General features: G+C 45.5%; 1 protein-coding gene across 3 annotated transcripts in view; it reads right to left on the bottom strand.

The window, feature by feature from the left end:
- Positions 1-24,374, bottom strand: part of kmt2a (lysine (K)-specific methyltransferase 2A) — a 51,411-nt gene extending 27,037 nt beyond the window's left edge. For 2 of the 3 annotated variants that reach the window (XM_071520532.1, XM_071520534.1), the window contains exons 1-10: positions 24,129-24,374; positions 11,146-11,218; positions 7,351-10,763; positions 6,570-6,747; positions 4,464-4,692; positions 3,542-4,236; positions 3,329-3,405; positions 2,250-2,486; positions 1,685-1,831; positions 213-311 (exon numbers count right to left, since the gene is read on the bottom strand). In XM_071520532.1, the coding sequence (XP_071376633.1) occupies positions 213-311; positions 1,685-1,831; positions 2,250-2,486; positions 3,329-3,405; positions 3,542-4,236; positions 4,464-4,692; positions 6,570-6,747; positions 7,351-10,763; positions 11,146-11,218; positions 24,129-24,374 (5,394 nt within the window). The remainder of the gene's footprint in view (positions 1-212; positions 312-1,684; positions 1,832-2,249; positions 2,487-3,328; positions 3,406-3,541; positions 4,237-4,463; positions 4,693-6,569; positions 6,748-7,350; positions 10,764-11,145; positions 11,219-24,128) is intronic. The other variant, XM_071520533.1, reaches the window with a different exon arrangement.
- Between the last annotated feature and the right edge of the window lie 2,028 nt (positions 24,375-26,402).

The following is a 26,402-nucleotide window of genomic DNA, read 5'->3' as shown; positions in this document are numbered from 1 at the left end:
ATCATGTGAAAGTGACACTCTACAACAGGAGTAAAATGTTTTCATAGTGAGTGTGAGAGGATAGCATGAATGTAGCTAGCACTGTGGTGAAAGAGCTGGAAAAAATGTGTGAGCATGAAGAGGCAGGAAAGAAAAATGTGTGAGCATAATGCTAAAGTTTGGTCAGGCAGCTGTGCAAATGTGACTAAAGGAAGAATGGTGTGTATCCATACCCAGACTCTCTTCTTCTTGGTGGGTCTGGTAGGGTGGTTGGGACCCAGGCACTCCGGGTGATAGCTGTTACGGCACTTATCGCACTCTAGCAGCTGCTGCTACAGTGAGAGAGGCCAGAAAGTGAGATGAGATCATTAAATATCAACAGTAAACATGTTGTCCCCCACGATCAATGCAGTCCCCTTCACGACCAATCAGTAACAAACGTGTCAGATTGTTTTGACCGATAACTGTAGCACCCACCATGGACCAATCAATGTAATTTTGAAAATGCTAGAATGCAGGGGTGAGATGCATCATTCCGCATGTTTTGCCAAAATCCGATCAGTGTGTTTGAGATATTACATGCGACAGGCAGACACACAACCAATCTAGTGTCTTCCCCTCAGTTTCAACATGGAAGAAAATAGTTCATTTACAGTGGGCTTCATCATGAATGGATGCACATCAAAGGCATGATTACGATGCAACGACAATAAGAGCCGTCCTTGGCATGGGTTTGTTGACAGCCACTGCAGTCAAGTTTCTCCTGTGTCTTTGGGTCAAACATTTAGCCCAGGCAGAGGCGTAATTTATGAGAAGGACAGTTGGACTGCAGCATTTATTTTTCATATCGCTAAGCAAGAGCCATTTGCCAAATTAAAATATCACCTATAAGTAAATGAAGAATGAAACGGTGCTGAAATGCACCGTTTCATGAGACCTTCATTCATTATTTGTTTGGTAATGAAAAAAATCCTTAACAAAGCTGTCATCAAAGAATGTTAAAGGTGCATTAAGTAAGATTTTTACTGTCCCATAGCACAAAATGACCATAATATATCTGCGGGAGTTTGACATGGTTGTTGATCAATACCAATGACTCAACAATTACTTCACCAGAGTAATTGTGAGAAAATGCTGAGATTTCTGGCTTTCTAAAAACTCACTCTCCAACCCGTACTGTGTTATTGAACCTGAGAGTGCCAGAGACTTGTTGATGTTGCTGCAATTCCTTGGTCGCTGATAGAGGCCAATAAAAGTCATAAATTACTTAATGCCCGTTTAACTAAGGATTTGTTTCATAGAATCGTTTACAAGGAATCCATTTGCTTGGCATTCAGATCTTCTGCTGCGTGAGTTCTAAGAAGCAATAACGAACAAATCAATACAATACTATTATACATGTACCAACAGGACAAAACAATGTAACAGGCTTCATTACTAAGGGTTGGATCGACAAACTGTATTTGTACATAATCCTAAGATTAAAACCATAGGAGGCTCTCTGTCTACAGTGAAACTGTACACAGGACTTGGGTTAATGAATGAAATCAGGGCAGGAATCCAAGAAGCTGATTAAGTGCTGTCTGCTGGCACTGAAAGCTTCTTTCTAGGGAAGATCCTCCAGCCTTTAGACGTTGTAACTCTAGGACTAAGCTTCATTTGTGTCCAGCTTTAAAAATGAACAGAACTCCACTGATCGGCTTACTTTCGTTTTCTGGTGCTGGCGCCCACAGGCCTGGCAGAATCGGCATCGTCGACAACACCAGTTCTCCCACTGCTCCTGGAGGGGGCGCTCCGTCTCCCCCAGGCAGAAGAGATGGAACGGTTCACAGCATACCTGGCAGAAGACAAACTAGAGAGAGAGAGAGAAAGAGAGAGAGAGGGCGAAAGTAACAGGTAGACGAACAGGAGGAGAGAGAGAGAGAGAAAGACAGACTGTTAAGTACGGGTTTAACGAGAGCTTTGAGTACACTAACTATATTACTGTAGACCTCCAGAGTGCTTAACTCTAATTGGCTGGTAAATGGGAACTTGAGGGCTTATATGAGCACAAGCATATGTGTGAGCCAGAAGTCATCAGACTGTTGAGTAAGACCCATTTTTACCTACTGCTCAAATTGCAGTCTATAGTTTTTAGAGTGAGTGAGAAAAGAAAGGAAAGAACGAGCAAAAGAAAGTGCAAAATAAAGACGCAGTAAAGAAAAACATGAAAGAGCAAAAGAAAAAGAGCTTAAAAGAGAATGACCAAGAGAAGATGCGTTTTTTTTTACCTCAACATTTCCACTGCTGGCACACAGGAAGCAGAGCACCCTGGGTGTGACAGGCACAGAGGTGAGCAGGCTGAGGCCGCCAGCCTCCCACACCTTCTCCACATCATGGTCCCTCTTGAAATCCACTCTGATACGATGCACTCCGTCGCAGGGCGCTCTGGGCTTCGCCTGGCCCCCAATCGAGGGAGTGCTCAGCCAGTTTAAAGTACTGCTGCTGGGGGGTTTAGTGGCCAGTGGCTTCTCATGTTTTCCAGAGGACAGAGGAGAGTGGAGAGACAAAAGAAGGGGAGAATTGGAGATTATACATGATCTATGCAGTGAGCAAGGACAAGCAGACCCACAATGGCCTTATAGATAAAAGTGACTAATTAGTCTAAGGTTGGACAAGGAAGGCCAATAACAGTCAGTAATAAACTTCTATGCTCCATGATAAATAGTAAAGGCTGTCAGAACCAATTTCAATATTTGAATTTCAGCCGAATGTCAAAACCCTAACCTGCCTGTCAAATGCGCCAAAAACACGTTCTCATTTATTTTATTTATTTATGTACAGCCAATTGAACTGAATGCATCACTGGCTCCATAGACTCTCATTCTCTGTCGCTCTCGCGATATCTTCCTGCCTGCTAGTTTGATTTAGCACACACATGCTTGATAGCGGCATCATGGCCGAAAACACTCAAGACTGATGAGGAGATTACCGGTCCTCCTAGAGATATTTGGAACATATTTGGATTCCCCTCAGTAAAAAGGCAGATTGGGCAGAACAACAACTAAAATCTTTCAAGACACGGAATATCCGAAAGATTGCACGCAAGCCTTTAATCAGCTCCAGATAGAATCTGGAATCTGTTTAGAACGCACTGTCCGTTCATTGCACCCTGTTTTCATGTGTCAATATTACGTAAATGTTATGAATAATATTAACATTTCAGGTACTACAAATTTGAGAGGAGGCATGTGATTCACAAACAAAAATGACCATGGAACCTTCCAGAGTTCTCTTGCATTCTGAACAGATAGATCTCAACAGATATAAAGGATTTGGAAAAAAACTAAGCACAGTGATTTGTTCTTACCTTGTCTTTTGGTCTCTGTTTAGGAGGTGGAGGAAGAGAGCGAGGAGTGGGCTTCTTCAGCTGTTTTAATTCAAGGGCTGAAAAGACAGTTGATACAACATTCACAAACAGGTGGTTTATGTACAAACTATACATTTAATATAACTTTCAGCCTGATGCTTCAATGAGATTCTTATAAGAAAAAAAAATTGCAACTTTGATTGAGTGTCTGACCTGTATCAGGAGAGGTTGTAGCTGAGCTCTGCTGTTGCGATGACTGCTGCTGGGGCTTCTTCTTGGGTTCGCTTGGTGGAATCTTGGGAGCGGCATCCTTTTTTGGAGGGGCCTGACTGGTCGGTGGCCGTTGCTGCTGTTGGGATGGTTGATGAGACTGTGTAGACGGGGAGGGGGAATTCTGGGCTGAAGATGATGAGGAGGAAGATGATGATGAGGATGAAGAAGAGGAGGAGGTGGAAAAGGAGGAGGAGGAGGAGGAGGAGGGAGGAGGGGGTTGCTGCGGTTTGTGTCCCTTCCTACTGGTGACGCCACTTGGGGCCGAGAGCTGTTTGGGGTCTGGTGTCAGGGCCGGGGACTGGGCCTGGGCTGCGACTGTGCTGGGGGCCTGAGGGGGTTCATTTGGGGCAGGGGAGGATGTAAGGGCCGGAGATGACTGCTGTGATGATTGCTGCTGTCTCAACTTCTCCTCTCCCGGCTTTAAAGGAGGAGTGTCGCTCTTCTTGCGGGGAGGCTCCTCCTTTGGTGGTGCAGGAGTAGGTTTGACGCCAGACTCGGAGTTTGGTCCCTTGACAGGATTGAGGCCCTCCTTCTTCTCCGACAGCTTGTTCTTCTTCTTGTCCTTCTTGCCTTTGCCTTGCTTCTGGAGAAACATCTTTGAGGGCATCCACTGCAAGTTCTGACACTTCCTTATCCTGTAGACGGTGACAGACACAGACAGTCAAAACAGCCAAAACATTCACTGTCTGGTAATACACCCCTTTTATTCTGAACACGCATTCATTACCAACACCTTCCAAAAAATCCATTCCATTCAAACTGAAATTTAGGGTTATAAAAAATGCAATTTAAGACTATTTAAGAACGAGAGTTATCAATCTGTGACAAAAAACTTAAATAAACATAAATAACTATGACTCACTTGCAGCACTGCTTTTTGATGTTGCGTCCTCCGAATTTGGGCTTGTCCAGACAGTTGGTACATACGCCACAATCTTCCGGAACCTGGCAGCCTGAGCACTGGCCACAGCGCCGTGACCGACGGCCCTTCTTGGGAGGGGCTTCTTGAATGGCCTTATGCCGTGTCTCCCGTGGCTTTATCGGAGGGGATTGGGGCTCCGCCTCCTCGGAGCCTGCCACTGATGACTTGTCTGTAAGAAGAGAAACACCGGTCATGGTATTACTGTATGTAATCAATACAGACACACAGTAGCGCAGTACTGATTTGACTGACCAGGGTTCAATAATGAGGGCCAACCTAACACTGGCTCGATCAGTGCATCTGTTGTGAAAGCAACAGTTTCCTTGGGTTGATGATTCAATGTTTTGTAACATTAACGTTTGTTGGCAATTTTTAATAAGGCAAATTGACCTGGCTCAATTTTTAATGGCACCCACAATTACCACAAACACACACTCGAGGCCCATGACAGGAACCAGCAGCACCTAGCCTGTACATTGGCAAAGCGGGTAGGTTTTTGTCTCTCAGTCGTAAACATGCTCAAAACGACTAGGCAAGGATGGTGTATCACACACATAACAATATAACTGAGATTATCCTGCTAACTCCTGATACATCACTGACATCAGGTCCTCTGATCTCACAGGAATTCACATGTTCATACATAACACCAACGAAAACAACGACAGCCAAACTCATCTTGCTTCGTTGCCACCTCACAGTAAACTCAGCTTTCATTGGCTATTAGTGGTGTCTGCTATTGGAATGAATCAGTCATCCCAACACATCACAGAACTTGTTCAGGACCCGCACAGATGTTGAGTCATAAAAATCAAACATGTTCGCCTCAGATCAGTCTGCGAGTTGATCAGTGTGGTTAAGATTGAATCTGTAAACCCGTCACACCAGATAATCTTTGCTGACCAATCTTTTGCCCCAACCTAGCCTCCGATCTAGATGGGTAAAACTTGTGTTAATCAGGTTAATGTGTGGTAAGCTTTACCAGCTTCACAAATTTTCCCTCTGGTTCTTGTTTTGTGTTTTTCTCCATGATACTGCTGGTTGCATTTACAGAAAAGCTTGTCTCAGTTCATTATGAGGGGCTCATGCATGAACACTCAAGTGTAAGGCTTTTGAAAGTTAAAACCTTCATGAGTGCCTGGTCTGGGATCAATTTCCCATTTTTTTCATTGAAGTACTTTACCCCTATCCAAGAGCACTTGAGGTTTTTTGAATGCCCAAAGCACTCCAGTTAGCTTTCTTCTAGGGCCAATTTATGACATATAAATATATATTGACAGTTTGTGCTGTCAATATCATACATTTTAGAGTAGTGAATGATTTAGATGCATGAAGAAAATATCATTTTCATTTTTCACAGGGCACAAGTAGGACTCTGGCCTACTGGCCTATCCTGCTAACATTGGTCAATTCTGTCCATTTCTGATTAAATCAATTATGTTTTTTATCTACCTCTCCACCTGGGAGAGGCAGATAAAAATCCTAACAGCCAAACCCTGAGGTGTTAATACACACGCATGGTACCAGCTCAACTCGACTCGACTCTACTTTTTTGGTTTTCCATTGGGCAAGTACCAGGTACCAGGTACCATATTACCTGGTACCTGGTACTTTTTTTGGCAGCACCTCCGTCGAGGTTCCAAGCAAGCTGAGGCGATACCAAAAGGTGACGTGAAAACACTGCAGACTACCGATTGGTCTGAGAGAATCGTCATCATTGCGCGACACGGGACATCCTGCACAAACCCGCCATATTTAAATAGCCAAGCTACTGTAGCGGCCGCAATTTTTTAACTTAACTTAATTTTAATTTAATGGCAACCCGCAAAACCACGCCGTGGTCAAATGAGGAGGTGCAGACGTTCCTCTGTTTGGTTGCTGACGAAAGGATCCAGATCGCGTTGATCGCTATGGCGACCAGGCGCTTTTGGTAGTACCAAGTGGTACTACCAAAAGCGAGTAGAGCTGAGTCGAGGCGAGGCGAGTTGAGCCGGTACCATGCGGTGGAAAAGCGGCAAAAGAAGACATAAGTTGAGTGTGCCTCACCATCATTCCCCATGGAAGATAGGATCTTCTCTCTCTCCTCCCAGGGCAAGGCACTGAGTGTGGGCATGTCGTCAGGGAACACTGCCCGGTTACGGCCCAGGGCCACAGCTGCACGACGACATACATGCTTGATGCGTGGACCACGGACTGATGTCTCTGACGAGTCACTCTCCTGACCCTGCTCACAAGCAAACATCACCACAGAAAGTTAAATAAATGCTTAAGAACATGTTCTCTTTGGTCATGTTCATGACCAAAGAGCTACAAAGCCCCCCCCTCCATACACACACACACATAAACACACACAACCACATTGTATGTACACCACAAGAAGTTGACATTTTGGATGTTGCGTAGTATATTTTCTCTCATATATTATTAAAATGCTCATTTAATTTGTTGTGAATGTTTCACTGAACCAAACAAACCCCATTACACATACAATGACTTCATAACCATACCATCTTAGGATTTACAGTTTTTTTCAGAACACAAGAGTGTATTCTGCTAAAAGGAAAATACTTTCAAAAGTACTGCCACGGTTGCTTTCTGCATAATGTATGAAGCTGACAGAATTCCCCTTAAAAAGCACCCTCTGTGGGACTTTCCTATTATCAAGTTTCAGTTTGAGTACAAACATGCATTCCTATTTATAGTAAATTCATAGAATCATGTCAATGGCCGTTGCTTATGGATATATGATGAGGATGAGAGAAACAGAGAAGCTTTTTGTTTAGGAAGACAGAATAACTGAAGGCAGGAGAGTAACAGGAGAACTGACCTGGACCTTCGGCTGGTCTGGAGTCTTCAGCGACTTGCTCTTCTCTATCTTGAACAGCTGGGCTTTGGCCTTCTTCAGTAAGCCAACTACCCGCTTGTCGGTCACAGGCTGTTTCTCTGCATGTTTCTCTGCATGTGCCAACATGGATCCAAGAGAAGGGGCAGGGAGCTGTTGTCTGCCTGGCTGCCCTGGAAGGCCTGCTGTCTGCTGGCTAGGGGCACTTTGTTTCTCTCTGTCCTTCTCCCCATCCTCCATCTCTGCTCCCTTTTCTGAGGGTCTCCCTTTCTTATGTATGCGTCCTTTAGTAAAGGACTGGGGAGCAGTGGAATGGAGCCCACCCCTCTCTGTAGAAGCAGTGTCAGAGTCAACTGACGTCAATTTCTTTCTCCCTGGAGCCTTTTTAGGAGCAAGGGATACCAGAGCATCTTCCGTGTCCCTCCCATCCACAGTAAAGAGGCTGGAAGCTGCATTAGGAGAGCCGTCCGGTGTAGAAACCTTACTTCTTTTCTCCCACTCCTTCCTCCCTTCTCTCTTATTCTCCTTCTCTTTCTCTCGGCTTTTTTCAGAATCCCTTTCTTTTTCCTTTGGAGCCGATTCCTGGGAAGTTGACGTGCTTCTCTCTCTCCCTCCTTTCCCGGCACCTCGCCCCGTCTCCTGGGCACTGGAAGGGAAGAGAGGGAACAGTTGGGAAGAAGAGGAGGATGTAGTGGATGAAGAAGCCGGATTTCCGGCAGCTCCTCTCCTGCTGTCAGAGGCCAGGCCAAGGGTTTGAGTGGAGAAGGTGCTGAAAGCAGGAGTTAAGGCACTAGTGGCTAGTGGACTGGCTGACACCCCTGGCAAAGAGCTGGGGTTACTACTGGAGACAGAGCTTGTTAGCACGGATAGTTCAGAGGAGCCTTTCCCCACACACATCTGGCCTCCTATTTGGCTGCTGCGTCTGGTCATTGAGTGGGAGGGAGACCGTGGTTGGCCACGTAGGGTGCCCAAGGCCCGCTTTATCTTGCGCCGGAAGGCTTTACTAGAGCTAGAGGAGGACTGGTGAGGGGAGAGAGAGCCTGGGCTGCTTCCAGAAGATGACTGCAGGATGACAGACTCAAAGATCCGAGAGTGGGCCTCACTGGGTGTAAAGCGTGGAGCACGAAGCAGCGGGCTGCGCTTCTGGAGTGGTGCTTCAAAGCGGGATGAGGAGGGATGTTGGTGGTGGGGGTGGTGATGTAGAGGGGCAAACAGACGAGTCCCTGTTCCTGCTCCACTGCCTGGTGCAGTGAACGCAACTGGAGCAGCTCCCCCTCCTCCACTGGCACCTTGGGGCATCAGCCCCACGTCTTCAGCTGTGAGAGGGGGAGGACGGAAGTTGTCAAATACGGGCTTGCGGATGAGGCCCTCCTTGGCGTATTTAGCAGAGGAGAAGTACTGCTGTTCGGTACGGGACAGAGACGTCCAACGGAAGGTGGGCTCTCTCAGGATGGAGCGGTTGCGTTTGTCCTGCAAGCTGGAAAGCACTGAGGGTCCGGAGAGGAAAGGAGTGATGGGGTGAGGCATGATCCAGGGCGACTGGGAGTGGTGCTCATTGACAGCAGCCGCATTGGAGGAAGATGACTGGGGAGGCTGTGGAGGGGTGAGGAGAGGGGGAGGTGGAGGGGAAGAAGAGGAGGAGGCTGTGGATGAAGCTTGCTGGGAACTTACGAGGGTAGAGGAGGACATCAGCACTCCCGTTGCTGGGCTGATGATGGGCTTCTTGCCCCCAGTGGTCAGAGTCCCTCTCCCCCTCTGGCTGAGACCTCCCCGGCCCACTCCCTGCCCTCTACGGCCTCGTCGGCCCCTTTCTACCAACACCACATGCTCTGGCTCCGGCTCAGAGGGAGGGGAGGGGGGCCGTGAGCTGTGCAGCAGGTTGGCCTCCCTCTCTCCCTGGGAGGACGGGGAGTGGTCCTCTGGCTCTGAAAGGGCCTGTGTGGCCTCTGAAGCCTGGGAGTCGCATGATGAGTCATCCAAGCTGGGGCTGCTGGATCTGGAAGACTCTGCGGAGGAGAGCTGGGAGGAGTGCTGCGACAGGGCGCTCGAGCCACAGGAGGCCGCGCTACTGCTGAATCGCCCATTGGCGGCGTTGTTGCTGTTGAGCAGACTAGCAGCTGTTGAGGGAACACTGGGGATAGGGGCAGGGGGTGGAGGAGGAGGGAGGGAGTCGATCGGAGCAGTGGTCCCAGTGCTAGTAACAGCAGCTGTGGAGGAGACCAGGACAGGAGAGGGGGAGGAGGAGGCAGTGGTGGAGGTGGGTTGGACAGATGTGGAGACAGACGAAGGGGTTGTTTCTAACCGTGCCATCTTCATGTGGGGTGGCGGGGTTCCAAAGCTACCCTCATCTTCGATAAAGCGCTTGGGGGTTTTGATGATGCGAAGGGAAACTGTGCTGACCACGGGCATGATGAACTGTCTGATGTTCTTCAGCTGGGTCCTCCTTCTCCTCCTGATGCCAGCCTCAATGGCCCCTGCCCCACTCCCTCCGATGGCTACCGCTTCTTTCTCCAGTAGCTTCTTTTTCTGTGCTCCTTTCTTAGCACGCTGCAGCAGCTGCTTGGCGATGGTTGCATCAGTGCGCTTAGAAGGGGGGACAATTCTGACAGGCTTTATGTGTCGAGGGCTTTGCCTGAGACCAAGTGGCCTGCCCAGCTTGGAGGGAGATGGGGAGGCAGGGGGACTGGAAGAGTCCTGGAGCTCAGCACCGTCCACATTCCTGAGCATGGGCTGCTGAGGAGTGTGTGGGTCTGAGCCTCTGTCCCCTCTGACCCTGAAGGCCTTGTGTTTCCCTTCCCCAGATTCAGAGGAGGTAGACAGCTGGGCAGCAGCAGCAGCAGCGGCAGCAGCAGCAGCAGCAGCGGCCGCCTCAGCTTTGAGCCGCTCAGCGGATGGCGGTCGTCCACGTCTGCGTCGGGGTACACCAGGCAAGGTCTTGAGGCGTGACTTGAGAGGGTCAAGTTTGACTTCTCTCAGACGCTTCAGCTTGGTAACTTTGGATTCGCCCCGCCCACCTTTGGGCAGCTTGGCCTCAGTGTCCTGCTGCTGAGCAGAGCCCAACGGTGTCCTCTTGGCACCCTTTCTGTCCTTCTCCTCCTCTGTGTCCATACCCAGCTCAGACCCAGCCTGCCTGCTGTCCTCCCCTGCTGCATGGCTGCCTGTATGCCAAGCTTTCTGGCTACTTGAGGCTGGGGGACGACCTCTCCTCTTCTCCCCAGAGCCAGGCGGCCTCCCAGGCAGCCGTTTGACCTTCTCAGCCGGCCGTTCAGGGCCCTCTGATTTCCCCTGGGTGGGGGAGGCAAGGGAGGAGGGGGGGAGGAGACCCGCAGCGGCTTTCTGGGCAGTCAGGGCCCGTGGGGGACGGCCTCTGGGCTTCTTCTCCTGTATGGGGGGACCTGCTGATAACACAGAGGGCATTCAATCAGCAAGGAATCGTCAGATACAGACAACTTCTATAGGCGCAGAGACTCCATTAAAAACAGTCAGACATCTCCTAAGCATGTAAGTCTACAGTGAGGTCCCCAATGGTTCAGAGAAAAGCCAAGTGAAAATATATTAATATTTATCATAGGATGAAAGCAGAGCAAAATGTTCCAATGTAACCCGCAGCCTGTAAGCATGTATTGTGTGTTCCAAGTTATATACACATACTGCAAGTCTTAAAGCTCTGATATACATCAATGAGGCTATGACAAACAACAACATGTTTAATGTTTCCCATATTTGAGCATTATCAGGCTTATAATTTAAAGTAAAAATATGAAGGTTAAGAAACTCTACCTGAAGAGGCCGTTGAAGGGCTCTGTATTCTTTTGTGCTCAGTGACTGTTCCAAATCCTCCAAACACTTCTTCCTACAAAAGGAAGAAAAAAAAACACATTGAATTTTTTGTGACCACATAGTTCTTTTTAGCAATGATGAAATACAGGGACAAAGCAAGGGTTGATTAAGAGATCAAATTTAAAGCGTCCATCATGCTACATTATTGTCACTTGGCCTAGATCTGGGCAACACTTGAGTCATCCTTGAAGTGAAACCACTCAGATGAGGACCAAGGCGTCGCGGCAATAATGATGTGCTCAATCTCACTTTCGCCTGCTGACTCACTCCAGTGCTTTCATGTTTCTCTTGCTTTTGGGATGAGGTGCCTGCACTTGGACAAGGCTCGAACCACGAAAGACATTTTGAATAGCAAACGTCCAAACACCACTGAGTGACTAAAGGCAAATTTATGGTTTCTGCGGTGTGCCTGGTGCGCGGTGCGGAGAGTCTGTGCGGCGAGTGCGGAGCTCTGCAGGGGGTCTTTGGAGGGTAGGTGTTTTGCTATATGCCAAAACGGAACATTTTCCTTTTCCTTGTTTGCTCCAGCCAGTGGCTGGTGAGGGCACCCTGGCCTGCTAAGTCGGTCCCACACAGGTAGCCATGGCAGCAGTGATTGCTAGGCTGTCTGACACCAACAATGATGTCACCCACCAATAAGGTAGGTCCAGGAGACAGTAATGAGACTGCTGTAGTCTGGGCTCCTAAGACATAAGTGGCACTCACTGTTGTCTTTTCTTCCACCTTAACCAAACAAGATTTCAGCCTAGTTCTGGACTGAGAAGCAGTTCAATGGAGAATCTGTTTGACTGTAGGATAACACTAATCTTGTTCCTTTGACAGCACCAGCAATCACCGGTGAGTAAATGAACTTCAATAGAATGAGTGAGCGAATACCTGCCTGATCTCCCAGGCTTAGACAAGACTTGGCCTATAATTTTCAATCAAGGAAACTGGCCCGTCTATCTGCGGAAACCTCAGCTGCCTGTTATTACTTCAGAGTAATATAACTAGTTGAAGGAAAACCAACAAACAAATACATCCCCATATGCCAGACAATCTTAAGAGTTGATGAGGTCTGGACAACAAAAGGCATTTATGAAGGGTTTTTATTTTTTGGCAAAACAGATCAGATCACTTACATGGTAAAATTTAGACTTGCAGAGAATCTTCACACACTTTAAGTATATTGCAATATTTTTTTCTTGAATATATTTTTCTTGTGCAAGTACAACTCAGTAATTACAACTTCTCCAACTTGCCATTGCAACCTTTCAAATGCCGTCTTGTGCATCACAAATAGTGAATCCGTGCACTTTCACTTTTGCTACAATTCTTGCAGAGAACTTGGTGCGAAAGTGATCTGCAGACGTGTCCTTTCAAGACCCCGTGAGCAGAGGAAGAACTGTAGCAAAAGTGAGAGCATGCAGATTCCTCATTTGTGATGCACCAGTAAGCATCCGAGAAGCTACATTGGCAGATTTGAGAAGTTGTAATCATCAAGTTGTACTTGCACTACAAAAAATGTAAGCAAACACATCTTGCTTACAGTTGCAGTAGTTTGCTGTTACAAATGCATTTATTGAAATATTGACTTAGACGTGTAAATCTTTTCTGACTTCAATAGATGATAGGTGCGGTACTGTTTTCTGAGTGTAAATTCCACTGTGCAAGTTCTGTGTTCTGCTACTAAACACAAAAAAAACAATATAGGCATCTGTGAATGTGTATAGACTTTCCATCAGTCCTCCCTCTCATGCCTCAGTAAGCCCTAGGGAGAGGCCAGTGGGCCTGTACCCTCTGAGCGAAGGAGGAGAGAACCAGAGGATGATTAACATCTCCAGGATCCTCTGCCTATCATTTGTGCCTCTGCTACTCACGATCAGTGTGTGTGTGTGTGTGTGTGTGTGTTCAAGAGGGGAGGTGAGTATGTCATTTCATCATGTTTATTTATAGCAGCATGTGGGGATGCAGTTGAGGTCTCTTCGGCCCAGTTTGTGGAGCAGCTGCTATCCAAGAGAAGTCCACAAAAATGTGTGTGCGCACACACATACAGACACACAGAACTGATAAGCACCAGCTAAGGGTTATACATGTCACAATGTGAATAACTGAAAACTAAATGAGAGTATGACAGCTTCAGTGGTTCAGAAGAATACATACTCCTGTTGCATCTCATCAAAAAATAATTCAGCATTTGTGAGCTGCCACAAACCTCTCACTTTCATCATCTGTCCTACATATAAACAAACACAAACAGGCAGTCAGTACTGCTATTTATCCTGGCAGTCACTACTAGTCTAAGCATCCTCCACTCCTCTCAGTGCATTTGAGCATCTTCTTCTATCCTTTCCTATCTACTTTCTGTCTCCATGCGTTCTCTCCTCTTCCCCTTTCCTCACAGTAATTCCAACATCCTCTCCTCTCCTCTCGAGCAAGCTGCTGCTGGTAGGTGTTGTTGCAGAGCTGAGGGGGGCGGAGTACCAGCGGACAGCTCTGACTCGCTGTGCTAGTGTGAGTAGCGCTCAATGACATCACAACACTCTCTTCCACGGGCAAACGCATAAGTGGCAAGCACATTTACACGCGCACACATACACACACACACACACACACACACACACACACACCGCAATGCAAGCACACAGATGCACCCCCCCCCTCCTTCTGCGTCAGCCACAAATACTCCCCTTTAGTGTGAAACACAAACACACCCCCTGCGCGTGAACTGCACAGCAAGATGTAAACAAGCAGAACATACGAGTGAGAATGCGGGGGAGGGGAGCGCAAGCAAGCAAGGAAACACAAGTGAGGAAAGGAGGAGGGTTGAGGAAAGAGTGAGAGAAAGAGAGACAAGGAAGCAGCATCTTGACCACATGCTCCATCAACAACAGAGGGAGCTGGGAGCTGGGAGCTGGGAGCTGGAGCGTCTCCTGGGAGCACCGAGGATGAAAGGGGTTTGGGGGTTCAACATGCTCACGCAGAAGCTAGTTAAATCCCAATCTAAACAGGCCTCCCACACACTACAAGACTCTCCTTTCCTCCCCCTGTTCCTGCTCCTTGCCATGCTCTGAAACACATACTCACTCACTCTCCCCGCCCACTGGCTGCTGAGCACAGAGCAGCCGCGTGTGAAACACAAGGCTCGCCATGAGCTCAATAGCAGGGCAAGCAGGCTGGTAGGGAGGCAACTCTAAGAAGTAAACAAACACTGTAGTAGACTCGCGAGGTAAAGATCAGTACATGCAGGAGATAAAGGGTTGCTGAGAAGTCCTGAGTTTCTCTTTTCACTATTCTAATCTATTCCATTGGCAGAGGAGGATACAAGGACGGATACATGGATTAGCTACTGCTCAAAGTTCTCCTGCCTCTCTGCTGGTTTTCTGTTTCCATCACCCTCATCATGCAAACCTATAAGTGGTCTTCCTTCCTGCTGTTCTGTAACATCTTATCTAACTGTTCAGTGCATGAATTACGTGGCCCTGAAAAAAGAAAAAAAGAAAAGGCTGAGCTTAAGAAGAGACCAATCTGATTCATTGTGGAAGCTACATTTTTTTCTGATGGCACAAGGGCCTGTCCCTGGCAAACATTAAACGGATGTGTATTTTGTTTGAGGTGCTCAGTGCTGTGTCAATTTGACAGTGCGTGGGCGAGGTGAGAAAGTTAATGGGACTGTTACTTTGTTTCATCGAGATCGCCTGAAGAAGAAATCAAACAGATTATAAATGATGGGCTACAGACTTCAACTAGACTTTCTCACCAACTGTCAGCAGTACTCATCTGAAACAGCAGGCAGAGAATAAGAGAGCAATCACACCAGTGGCTGCACACACACATACAAACGCAGCTCTCCGCCACCACTGAAACCCCACTCTGCCACATCAAGTCGCGCAACTGATCGTTAACTCAGAACCCCTGGGATAGTTGATAAACTTGAAGAGAGCTTAATTCATCTCAAACATCCAGAGAATCCATATGCAGGGTTCGACAATAAGGACTGCCTGGCGGCCTGGTGGCAGTAAGGCCTGGTTCACACATGGCTAGACATGCAAGACTCTCAGACATGCAGTTTGTGCACCTCTGTGTTCATGTTTCTCGCACTTCTCATGATGGCCATGTAGTAACTGCACCCACACCATCATTGTCATCTTACATCTGGAAAGGCCCTGTGCATTTTGTGTGAGCCTCCTCCCTGATAACAGATCAGTATGGTGGGGGAAGACTGTGAGATCGAAAGGAAAGGGCACTGACCTCAATGTAATTTACCTCATTTCCACCCCTAAAAGCTGGTATCAAGGAACAGTCCTGGTAAATAACCATAAAACTCCAACACTCAGCAGTGTCTTTGTTAATCCCCGAAGAGACAGAGAGTCTGAAAGGAGACACATTGGAATGTATCCAAAATCAGAAGAAATCTTTGATACAGACTCATGAAACCTTGGGTATCACATTGTGGTGGACTCTAATGTATATGTCTAATTTTATGTGTAACTGGGATGTTTTATATAATAGTTATTTGCATTATTCAATTTCTTTATATTATAGGGGGTTAGATAGCCATGTTTGATATTAAAGTGTCCAGGAATTTGTGCTGAGTTTAATAATGTTAATGTTACCACAGTCAATTATATTGGATAGATCTGGAAACCAAAATTAGGGTTTCATGCATATGTAATGAGCCGTAACACTAGACATGCCAGCCCACGCCCACACCCCTGAACTGATCACAACAAAACCAAACACACACATTTACAATGCAGATTTCATGCACTTTACGTGGTCGCGACAAGTGTGCTAACGTAGAAAGCCAAGTAGAAAGCCTGTTTCATCCGAAAAAGTGAAGAAAGACTTGCTGCCTTGTCTGTCTGCCTGACAAATACACACACACACACACACACACACCAGCACGTGTGTCTGTGTCCTGCCTACTACAACCTCGCTATCAGTTATCTTGCCGAGTTTAACTCAGCCTTGAGAGACCCACAGCCCTGTCCAGCCTATGTGCTTCACTCTGTTGTGGCCTGCTGAGATCAACTGAACAGACGTCGGGTCTTCATCCTCCAGCACCTCGTCGAGCCGAGACTCCTCACAGACTCCCAGCCTCACGTGCTTCATTTCCCTCTGGACCTCCGCTGGTGTCGTGTGTACTGATCATTGTCCACTGGGCATCATATCATACATCACACATAGCTGTTCCATTACATTCACACTTCACACACATATCACACACTTTATTACAGCTCCTTATAGTTATAGTAACCAGTCAGTTATTCAGGGATTCATTTAAGCCAGTTTTCCAGATAGTTATACTGTCGCCCCTTTATTGCTATCGTTGCTGACTCATGTCTTCCACTGCTCATCTTCCATGATTGTGTCTGCTGAAATGTTGGTTTAATTATCAGTATTGCATGTTCACATGATCATCTACTCCTATTGCCATTGATTCATCATAATTTATAGGTATACCTCTTGTATATACTGTACTATATTCACTTGTATTTACCTGATTATTGAGTGTGCTTTAGTTTAGTAATAAATATATTATTTTGCATAAAGTCACCTCCTGTGCTCATTGTGTGGGTTTAAATTCAAACATGCCGAGAACTCGCTCCTTCAGATGAGACCTGTTGATGCTGTCTGGTGCCCGTCCTTAAAGACCCTATAGACAACTTTTTTGCTTTAACGTATCGTTATGAAGTAAATGTTGATTGCACAGTGTAATGACTATAGAATAATGACACCATCGGCGTTTAGATTGGTTCCCTATAAGCCTTGCTTTCACTATGCAATTCTGTCTGCCACCGGGTACGATCTCCCGGGAGAATGAAGGCTTGATTTACGGCACAAAGGAAGTGCATCATCCGCTGCGCAACCAAAATAGGAATAGGATAGTTTTCCCCGGTAGCTATTGGTAGCATTAGCCATGTTGCTAACGCTACTGCTAGCAGCCAGAAAACGAACCAGGAGCTACAAGGAAGCCAGGACCAGCCAGAAACAAACATCTATGTTTGTTTCTGGAACAAACATCTATGTTTGACATCTAACTATGTTTGTTTCTGACTGCTAGCGTTAGCAACGTTAGCCATGTTGCTAACGCTAGCTATGCTAGCTAACGCTAACGCTAGCAGCCAGAAACAAACAAATGATCCATTGTCTGTTTGATAATCTAAACAAAGAACACGTTTTCTTGCAGTGGCCTTTCTAAAATGAGCAGTGGTGAAAGTTACCATATTGTGTTATGATGAAGGAGTTGATAAGCAGACAGATGGTTTGTTCTATTGCACAGGGCTAGGCTCTAACAGAAAGCGATCCAGTTGTCTTTGCGACAGCGGCGCAAACAACAATACCACTAGAAACGCTAGAGGGGGACAACGGGGGGAAAGTTGAAAAGTTGTCTGTATCCACTTTAATTCTCATTGAAGCTAACTCTAAATTATATTGATATCAGACACCATCAATACCTATCACCACTATAGCCACATGCCTGAAAACTCCAGTACTTTAGTGGTGTTGGAGGAAAATTCAGCTCTCCACATACCCCAGTAAGAAAAAAACAAAAACCACTGGAATTAGCCGGTTGCTCCAGTTCCTCTTTTTTCAGCCAATCCTGGATGGAGGTGCTGCAGCGCCATCCAGGTTGTTTAAATTTCAGGTGGTGCACAAACACGCACGCATCTCCAACTTATTTGGGACACTTGTTTGGTCAGTCACAGGGCCAAAAGTATCTGGTATTACCATTTCTCACCCAGTGATAAGCCTGTTATCTTTGCCTCTCTGCTCTGCCATTGGCCCACTATCTTCTCTGTTGTGCTTCTTCTGACCATTCAGATTGGATGCCATTATCAATTTCTCTCAGTTGTTTCTGTAATTTCATAGTTCTAACCTATATTCTGAACATTTTATAGTAATAAATTACTTAAATTTATTAAAATCCTGGTTATTTTCATTTTTGCCTGCTGGGCGAATGAAAACATACGAGGGGCAAGTACAACTCTGACCTACTGGCCCAACCTGGCAAGTGGAAAAAATTCTTCACAATGCACACTGCATGTCTAGAGAGTGTCAATGTTGCCTGTAATTAGCCTACCATTACAGACAACTAAATCAGTCTTGACTTATTCTTTTAATCCTCCAGAAAGTATTTTGAGATGATACTGTACAGTAGCGCTGAAAGATATTGACATAAAATCAAATTGCAATTATTTGACAGAATATCGCAATTGCGATCTAAAATGCAATTAGTATCATCACAAGTTTTTCTTGTCATAAATGTTTTAGAATTTTAAAATTGTTTAAAGAAAAGTGGTTTAGTTAAAAAATATATATATATGCAGGATTTACTGAGTTTGAGTATGATGAAAGGTTTTTACCAATTTTATATTTGATGCATGGACCAAAGTAGAAAGAGACAGGAAAGTGGTCTCAGGCACATTCCGTGTAACTATGGCGTCCTGGGTTCGAATGTGGCCGGGACATTTTGTCACATGTCATCCTAGGGCTGGGCGATATGGTTGAAATCAATATCACGATAATCATAAGGATTTTTCTCGATATCAATATATATCACAATATGGTTCATGTATGCAAAATCATGTTGAATAATCAAATGAATGTTCATCTCATTAAACCGAATGGTAATGTTAGGTGTGATGTCAAACAAAACAGAAATATTCAAATAATATTCCTACCATACCTCATTTTATGAGAGTTTTTAAGTAGAATTTGCTCATCATCGTCAATTTAGACAGCAGAAATGTGTCACGATATCAAAATATCTTCATATCATCATGATATGATTCCACTGAAAGACGATAAATGATAATATTGAATTATCGCCCAGCCCTATGTCATCCCTCTCTCTCCCCAATCTTTTCGGTCTCTCTTTACTATAAACTAAAAACTCTATTAAAGACCAAAAAACAATCTTAAAATTTTTTTTAAAAATTGCTTACTTAGTCTGACTAGCAGCCAAGAGAATCACAAAGTATTCATTTTACAATGATATGAAACAGAGAAAAGCAAGCAAATCTTAGCATTTGTGAAGCTGTAACCAACAAATGTTTGGTATTTTTACTTAATAAATGACAAAAACCAATCATCAAAATTATATTCCATTAATTTTCTGTGGATTGACTAATCAATTAAATCAACTAATCATTTCAGCACTAATAATGATTGCAAGGGTTCGAGCCACAGTGTTCTATAATGGTAATAATAAGAGTAACAAAATATTCCTCCGATCCTGAGATGACCGCATATCACAGCGAAGTGGAATGAAAGGAAATAAGTGGAAGATAGAGGTACAGTAGAAAAGATTTCCCCCCACTTCAAGACAGGAGCACATCAGAGCAAGCAGAGGGGGAAAATATGGAAGATGGGGATGAGATTCAGAGGGACAAGGGGGACATCAAATATTTCTCTAATACCCTTTTACACCAAAATTAGCGCGTATATGCAGGTTTTTTCAACGCGGGTAAACCTGCTAAAAATAGGCGATTGACTCCTTTCACATTGCCAGTAGACGAGTTTGCCTTTCTGTTTTTTTTGTGGTGTGTCACGTTCGACGTCACGAACGCGCCCCGGAAAACAGGGTTAGTAAACAGTAGAAAACAGCATGGAGGCCAGTCACAATTTACGGTGGTTACTTTTTTATATCTTTTACTTCAGTCTCTTTCAAACTCAACGCCAACTGAACGGTGCCATGCCATTGTTCCGACGGCCCATTATTCCGAATTTTCTCCCCTCATTTCTCAAACAAACAGAAGCACATGGCTAATTATTATGCAGTATGACGTCATCGGACCTTATGGGTGCAACGGAATTATTATTAACGGTTGGAATTATGCAGCGTTCCATGTAGCAGTGATATTATGATGGTAGTGAGGGCTTAATCCCCTAAGAAGAACAAGCTACTGATGTTTGGAGCAGCAGAGTGGTGTAGTAAGTTACCAGACGTCAGTTCCGACAGCCATATATATATAAAAATAAATAAATAACAATAACTTACAGAACTTCAACGCGCATCATAGCGTCGCGGCGAAAATTAGCATGTTCACCCGGGTGTCATGTTTCCATCACTGCCGATCGGAGCTGGAGCCGATAAATACCCGTGACTACTGCAGAGTAATTTGACCCGGGAATGAATGCCGATTGTACCCTTTCACACTGAAGGCAGAAAAAACCTGCATATACGCGCTGATTTTGGTGTAAAAAGGGTATATGCCTCATCCCTTCCTGGTGATGAGCTCATACTCCTATATGCCCTTCTGATGACACATCGCTTCTAAAGAGTAATTCCAAGAATCAGTCCCGTCAATGACAAACCACAAAATACTACAGCTGATTTAAGTTAAGGTTTCTATCTTATTTATCAGTAATTACAACCTTACTCAGCAGCAAATGACTCCTCCCCCCCCAGTGTAAATCATGTTGTGACACTGTTTTGTGGCCCCCGCATCAGTCCCGAGCAAAAGGTAGACATTTGTTTTTTCAAGTGCCCCAAGACAAAGTGCAACTGCTTCACATTTGCTCTGTGGCGTACACACCAAACAAACACTTCCCAGGACAAGATGCCTCTTCTTCCTACACCTCACACCCAAGAAGACTGAGATAGTCATGGACACATGCAAGCAGACTGGTTGGCATGCACGCACACACACACACTCTCTCTCACATGCACACACAAACACACACACAGACTGGCAGGCACACAGACACACACACCCACCCACCCAAGCAGGCAGTGTGAATTGGAGCTCTAATCAAAATAAAGACAAAGAAGACACGCCTACTCCTAAGTGCAATAAGGGACATAAAGTCTGAGGGACACCCCCCCACCCCCTCCACACACACACACACACACACACACAGAAAGAAAAAGAAAGACGACACAATTGCCGCCTTTCTCTCAGCCAGGCAACTCCTAAAACAGAGGTGAAAGCCCTTTGCCCGCCTGCTGTAGCAGAATAAAGCCATGGATGGGAGGGTCTGTGACTAATTCTCCTCCCAGCGTTGTCCCGTGGGGAGGAGGGGTCGCCCCGCACCCTTTGATATCCCTGCCTGTGCTCTTTCAGCCGCCTGCACTTTGTGAGAGCTAGAATAAAAGCAGACACAAAGCTTCCTGCTCCAATCCACACGCTGTCTCGGGGATGGGTAAGCGGGTAGGGGGGGGGGGGTCTGCCATTTAAATAGGCCAAACACCTGCTGGACTGAAGCCCCTTCCGCTCAAACACACCATTTCTCTCAAACCAGTGGGGCAAAGAGACGTTTGGTTTGATAAATCTATTCAGCTGCACTTTTGCATGAATGATTAGACATTGGTCATAATCTGTGAGTCGAATGAACGCAGCAGAAGGCAAGGTATATTGACCAAGAATAAAAAGGGAAAACGACTCAAAGTCTGATTAGATGAACAGTGGGGATGGGGTGGGGGGGGGGCACACATTCACACAAAGTCAACACTGACTGCACTCAGCACCAAAACAAGGAACGACAATTTGGCTGGATCAAGAAAATGAATCTCCAACACACACATACAAAAGCTAACAAATGCCTCCATTTGGACAGCAACAGCCGACAAGCACCCTTTTGAGCCACACCAATAGGCTTAGTAATCTATTCCAAAGTGGCAGCTGTCAGAAGAAAAGTTGCTCTGCCTCTCAGACGGGGCCGTGTGTGTCTGAAGTGGATTTGGGTCTTTCTGCCTGGATGGAAGAAGGAGGGGTGGCCAAGTGTCCGGCTGGCGCTCTGTTCTGTTCAGGGTTGCCCTGTGGGCTCAGCAGGCTGCAGCGAGCCTGAACAATCCTGCCCCGGTCTGGCCAGGCAGGCACTACATCGCCTCTCAATGAAATCACCATGCTGTGTCCGCAACTTCCACAGGCTTCAAGTTCCACCGGGATTTAATGATCCTGTCTGTCTCTCCACATCCCAGATACTGCTATATTTTCACTCATTGTGAGTCTTTGGTGATAGGGGCTTCCAGCTGCTTTACCTAAAAGCTGTTGGCCCACAAAGTCTGTTCTATATTTGATGTAGTTAAAATGAAATTCATGTCCAGAACAGTAAAAAGCATGAATATAAACCAAAGATAAAACTGTGGGAAAAGATGTTACAGGAGATGTTTCCCATATTCTGTAAGGTCTGACTGCTCTGGTGGTTCACACAGTTAACGCCAATATCTAATATTATGTTCAAATGTGTTGAAGTTCAGAATGATATTTCATAGTAAAAAAGTCCTGCTGGTATGTATGTAAATACTACTGTGCTTCAACCAAGTGAACAATCTCGTATGATCAGACTAGAGCACTGAAGCTACAGTGGTAAATATCCCCAGTCTACTCCCACTGCAATGAACGCGTGCTGCTCATCATGAAAAAGGAAGATGGTAGTTCGCTAAAGCGAACACACCCCCACATCACAAGGTCCGTCAAGAAGGGGCTCGTTGTTATTGTAGCCAGCCTACAAGCGCACTGTCAGTAGCCAGTCTATTCCATTGATCAAATGAGGAAATTTAAGATACCAAACCCTCCCGATATCCTTGTTAGCAGCTTAACATTCAAGAGACTGATTTCAAGAATGTGGCTCTGTATCAGACGTCATCACCTAGCATTAGCTATAAACCCGATATTATTTTGGTACTAGCTACGCACTGTGTGGAGAGGGGGAAAAACATGTCCACCTCCCATTTTCCTATGCATCAGCAATAGCCCCAATGGCTAGCGTGGCGTAGTGCGTAGCATGGTAGCTGCTCTAGCTAAACACTATAATAGCATTGGAAATGATTTAGTTGTGTGCGAGCTCCCCTAACTTTAGCTACAATGCTTATCCCACTGCTTAGCAATATACCGGCCAGCAGTAAACAAGACAACCTCCCGAACAAACCTGCAACTTTACCAGCGAGTACACAGGAAAATAAAGGTCTAGTTTTAGCTGTGAGATGTAGACAGCTAGCTTGCTAGCTAGCCAACTAGCTAGGTTAGCTAAGCCCCGTCCGAAGGTTGACACCTCACTGCAAGCAGACTGCCCTAGAGCTCCTGAAATAAATAATAAGCTATTTAGCCAGCAACCAAACGTTACCCTACGGACATTTGGAAACAAGTAAAGTGATTTCTGACGAGCTCTTCTGGGAGACCAGGTAGACAGTTAGAGGCTAAGTTAGCTACAAACCACAATTCTGGTTTCTTGTCCCTTCAAGTTGACATGTTTTGTTTTCAAACACATCACACGCTATCAGGAAGGTCCCGAGCTATTGCATTTTTAGGACACGTCTTTAACATAAATTTGACTAAATATCTCGCTGTGGGTAATTCATTTTAATACAAGACTGTACATGGTATGTGTACACGAAAGGCTCAACTTGTAGGCAACATATGCCCAGCTTTAAAGGCTTCAGTCAAGCTAATGTCAAGTAAGCCAGTTAGTTGCAACTAGAACCGTGCAACCCATAACAGTCACATAGATAGGCTATGTGCTATATGTTAACTATATTGTACGGTTTAATTAACTAGAAAAAAACTGATTAGTCTATCTTACACTGCTTATAAGCTGCTGGCTAGCAGACTGACGCTAGCAACAATCCGTCTAAAGTGTGTGTGGATATAGCCTAAGCTCACACTCCACTGATATATAGAAAACTTTCTTTCCAACAAAACTGTTGGGATCACATAAATCGGAGAGCAATTTGGCATTTGTCTTGTTTCCAGCTACACTATGACGATAAAGGCCAGACAGCCAACTGAAAGTTACTGAGCATCCTAGCAATGACAAGTTTGCTCAGCAGCCACACTTAGGAACAGGAAAAGATGGTCAACATTTGGCAAAGACTGTAACTGTTAGCTCCTCATTTCAACCGTAAGAAATGGGTCTCCGAGTACACCTTGTCCGCTGTTGTCTATCCGATGCTCCCGTGTTACCATCAGACTGGTCCTGTCCTGTGCTGTGCTTACCTCCCCGCTGCTCGAGTCACTCGATTCCCCCAAAACATCCCGAAATTTCTGCAGGTTGCTGCCGATAACAGAAGAGACCTGTAGTGCAGCATCAAACCCGGGTCCGAGACCAGCCACGTTAGGGTGGGTCCCCGGGACACTCCGGAGAGAGGCAGTGACCCTGATTCGGCCCGCTCTCCTCCCGGTACCGGAGTTGCTGCTCCCTCCGGGCCGAGCGGGGAACCGCCACCGACAGCTGTGCGCCATTTTACACTCTGCCTGTCTGCCCTGCGATCAGAGAACTCAGTGGGCGGAACCCTAAACCAGCACTCCACATAAACAACCTCCACCAGAGCGCTCTCCACTCACTGGCTGATGCATCATTATCCATGTTGCGGGGCGGAATCGAAGAAACCCCGACAATGCATTTCCTCAGTGCCCCTATTCAGGCTCTGTATGGCTAAATCCAAAACAGGTTCAGGGGCTTTGCCCGGGAAAAGAGCCTCGCAGTTGAATCACAAGGACAAGACCGTTAGCTTGCTGAGCCTGTGTGCGGTTTCCTTGACCAAGAAAGTGGGAGGTATATTTTATGCTCTACTGCAGCCGCCACAACTGCTGTCAAGGAAATAAAGATAAATCAAATACGGGAAACCAAGGCAACATAATAGTCAACTGTATCATAAGGCATATTTGTCCCCCACCAAAGGGGGGACTACGGATCGGTCTCCATCCGTTAGTTCGTTCGTTCGTTAGTTAGTCACACTGTAACGTTGACTTTGTGCCGCTAGGGGGCGCATTGACAATGAATGGGGACTCAGTGGTAAAGCAAGTTAAAGTTAGCATATAGGTAACATAATAGTCTACACACGCTACACACTTGGAGACATCAGACTGGGTTGATGTGTTGAAGTGAGAGTCAACAGAGAATTTTTGGGCAAACCTCTAACCACAAGACACTGTAGTTATTGTACAGTTGTTGGACTGTTGTACTGTTATTGCACTCAACACTGCACTACCACTGCTGTCAGTGTTGACTACTTTTATCATATTACCACTTACCTACTGTGCAATACCATATATCACTTATAATTTAGCATTTATATCATTCATGACACTCACGCTCCTGGTGTTGTATGTTATATTGTATTATAAATTGTATTGTAGTGTACATTGTGTAATGTACGGACTGTATTTATTGCGTATTGTAGTTCTTATATTTTGTACTGTATTGAGTAAAAACAGGACAATTACAGTTATTTCAAGATATAACTGCCTAATAAGGCAGCCTAATTCTGAGGAGAGTAGGCAACAGAAATATATGGTCAATCTGTCCTTTCATTGTCCCATACGAAAATGCTTGTACAATTTCATTCATATTTCAAGTACATTCAGCAATCACTGACTGACCCAAGGGTGGAATAGCTACATCACTGGTGGGGGACAACATGTTTACTATTTGCTTGTTTTTTATGGAGATAGATTATCTTAAGAAAAATATCACTTAAGAGAAAGTCACTTTCAGTTTGCTGGAGGGAACATCCACAATTTTCAGCACTTGCTGTTTACATTTACAACACCATGCCAGTCCCAATGATTTTTCAACTCCATGCCACTGTCACAACAAGACAAGACTTGTGGTGTAAGCAGTTAACAAAAAAAAGCAGCTTACAGGTAGCTAACACCTCAGTGTCTGGAAATACTCAATTGCTAGCTACAGATTTTAGGGTGATTCTGACTATCTTACTTGGGGAAGGCCTGTATTATTTGTGTCCCAAATGTGATCGTTATACTTGGGGTCAGGACCCTATGTTGGGTCCGTCGATATGGGGTCCTTTGGAAAATTCTCAAACAACTAGGAAACGGTGCCCTGCTGCTTATAGGTCACATCCAACATTTTGTTCCTAACCTAATGCACCCTCTTTCTACTCACTGCAGATGTATTGATCTGATCTTCATTACATGAACTACAGTGAATCAGTAACTATTCAGCTTGGCTACCCTTTGGCCGGTTCTCGGCAAGCAGAAGAAAGATTGAATTAAATGAATTCTTCAAGTGCAGGAAATGTATTCATCCTCCTGGGGTTTTTGCACATAGACTAGTCAAAGTGTTACATCACAGAGGTTGACTGAATGCAAGGCGGGTCTCTAATTTGTTATTCTATACTTTATACAAACAATTTCCCCCTTAAAATCCCTTTGATGTACATGAATTCAGAAGTATAGCATAATCATTTAAAGAGATGTCCTCCATTGAGATTGATGGTTTCTAATGGCATGCTCTGCTCCAAAGCTTTT

The sequence above is a fragment of the Centroberyx affinis genome, unplaced genomic scaffold (assembly GCF_046629955.1).
Source record: "Centroberyx affinis isolate AG114_WGS23_722 - 3 ecotype Tasmania unplaced genomic scaffold, CSIRO-AGI_Caff_v1 ptg000807l_1, whole genome shotgun sequence".
In the NCBI taxonomy this organism is placed as follows: Eukaryota; Metazoa; Chordata; class Actinopteri; order Beryciformes; family Berycidae; genus Centroberyx; species Centroberyx affinis.
This window is presented reverse-complemented; position numbering and strand designations above follow the sequence as displayed.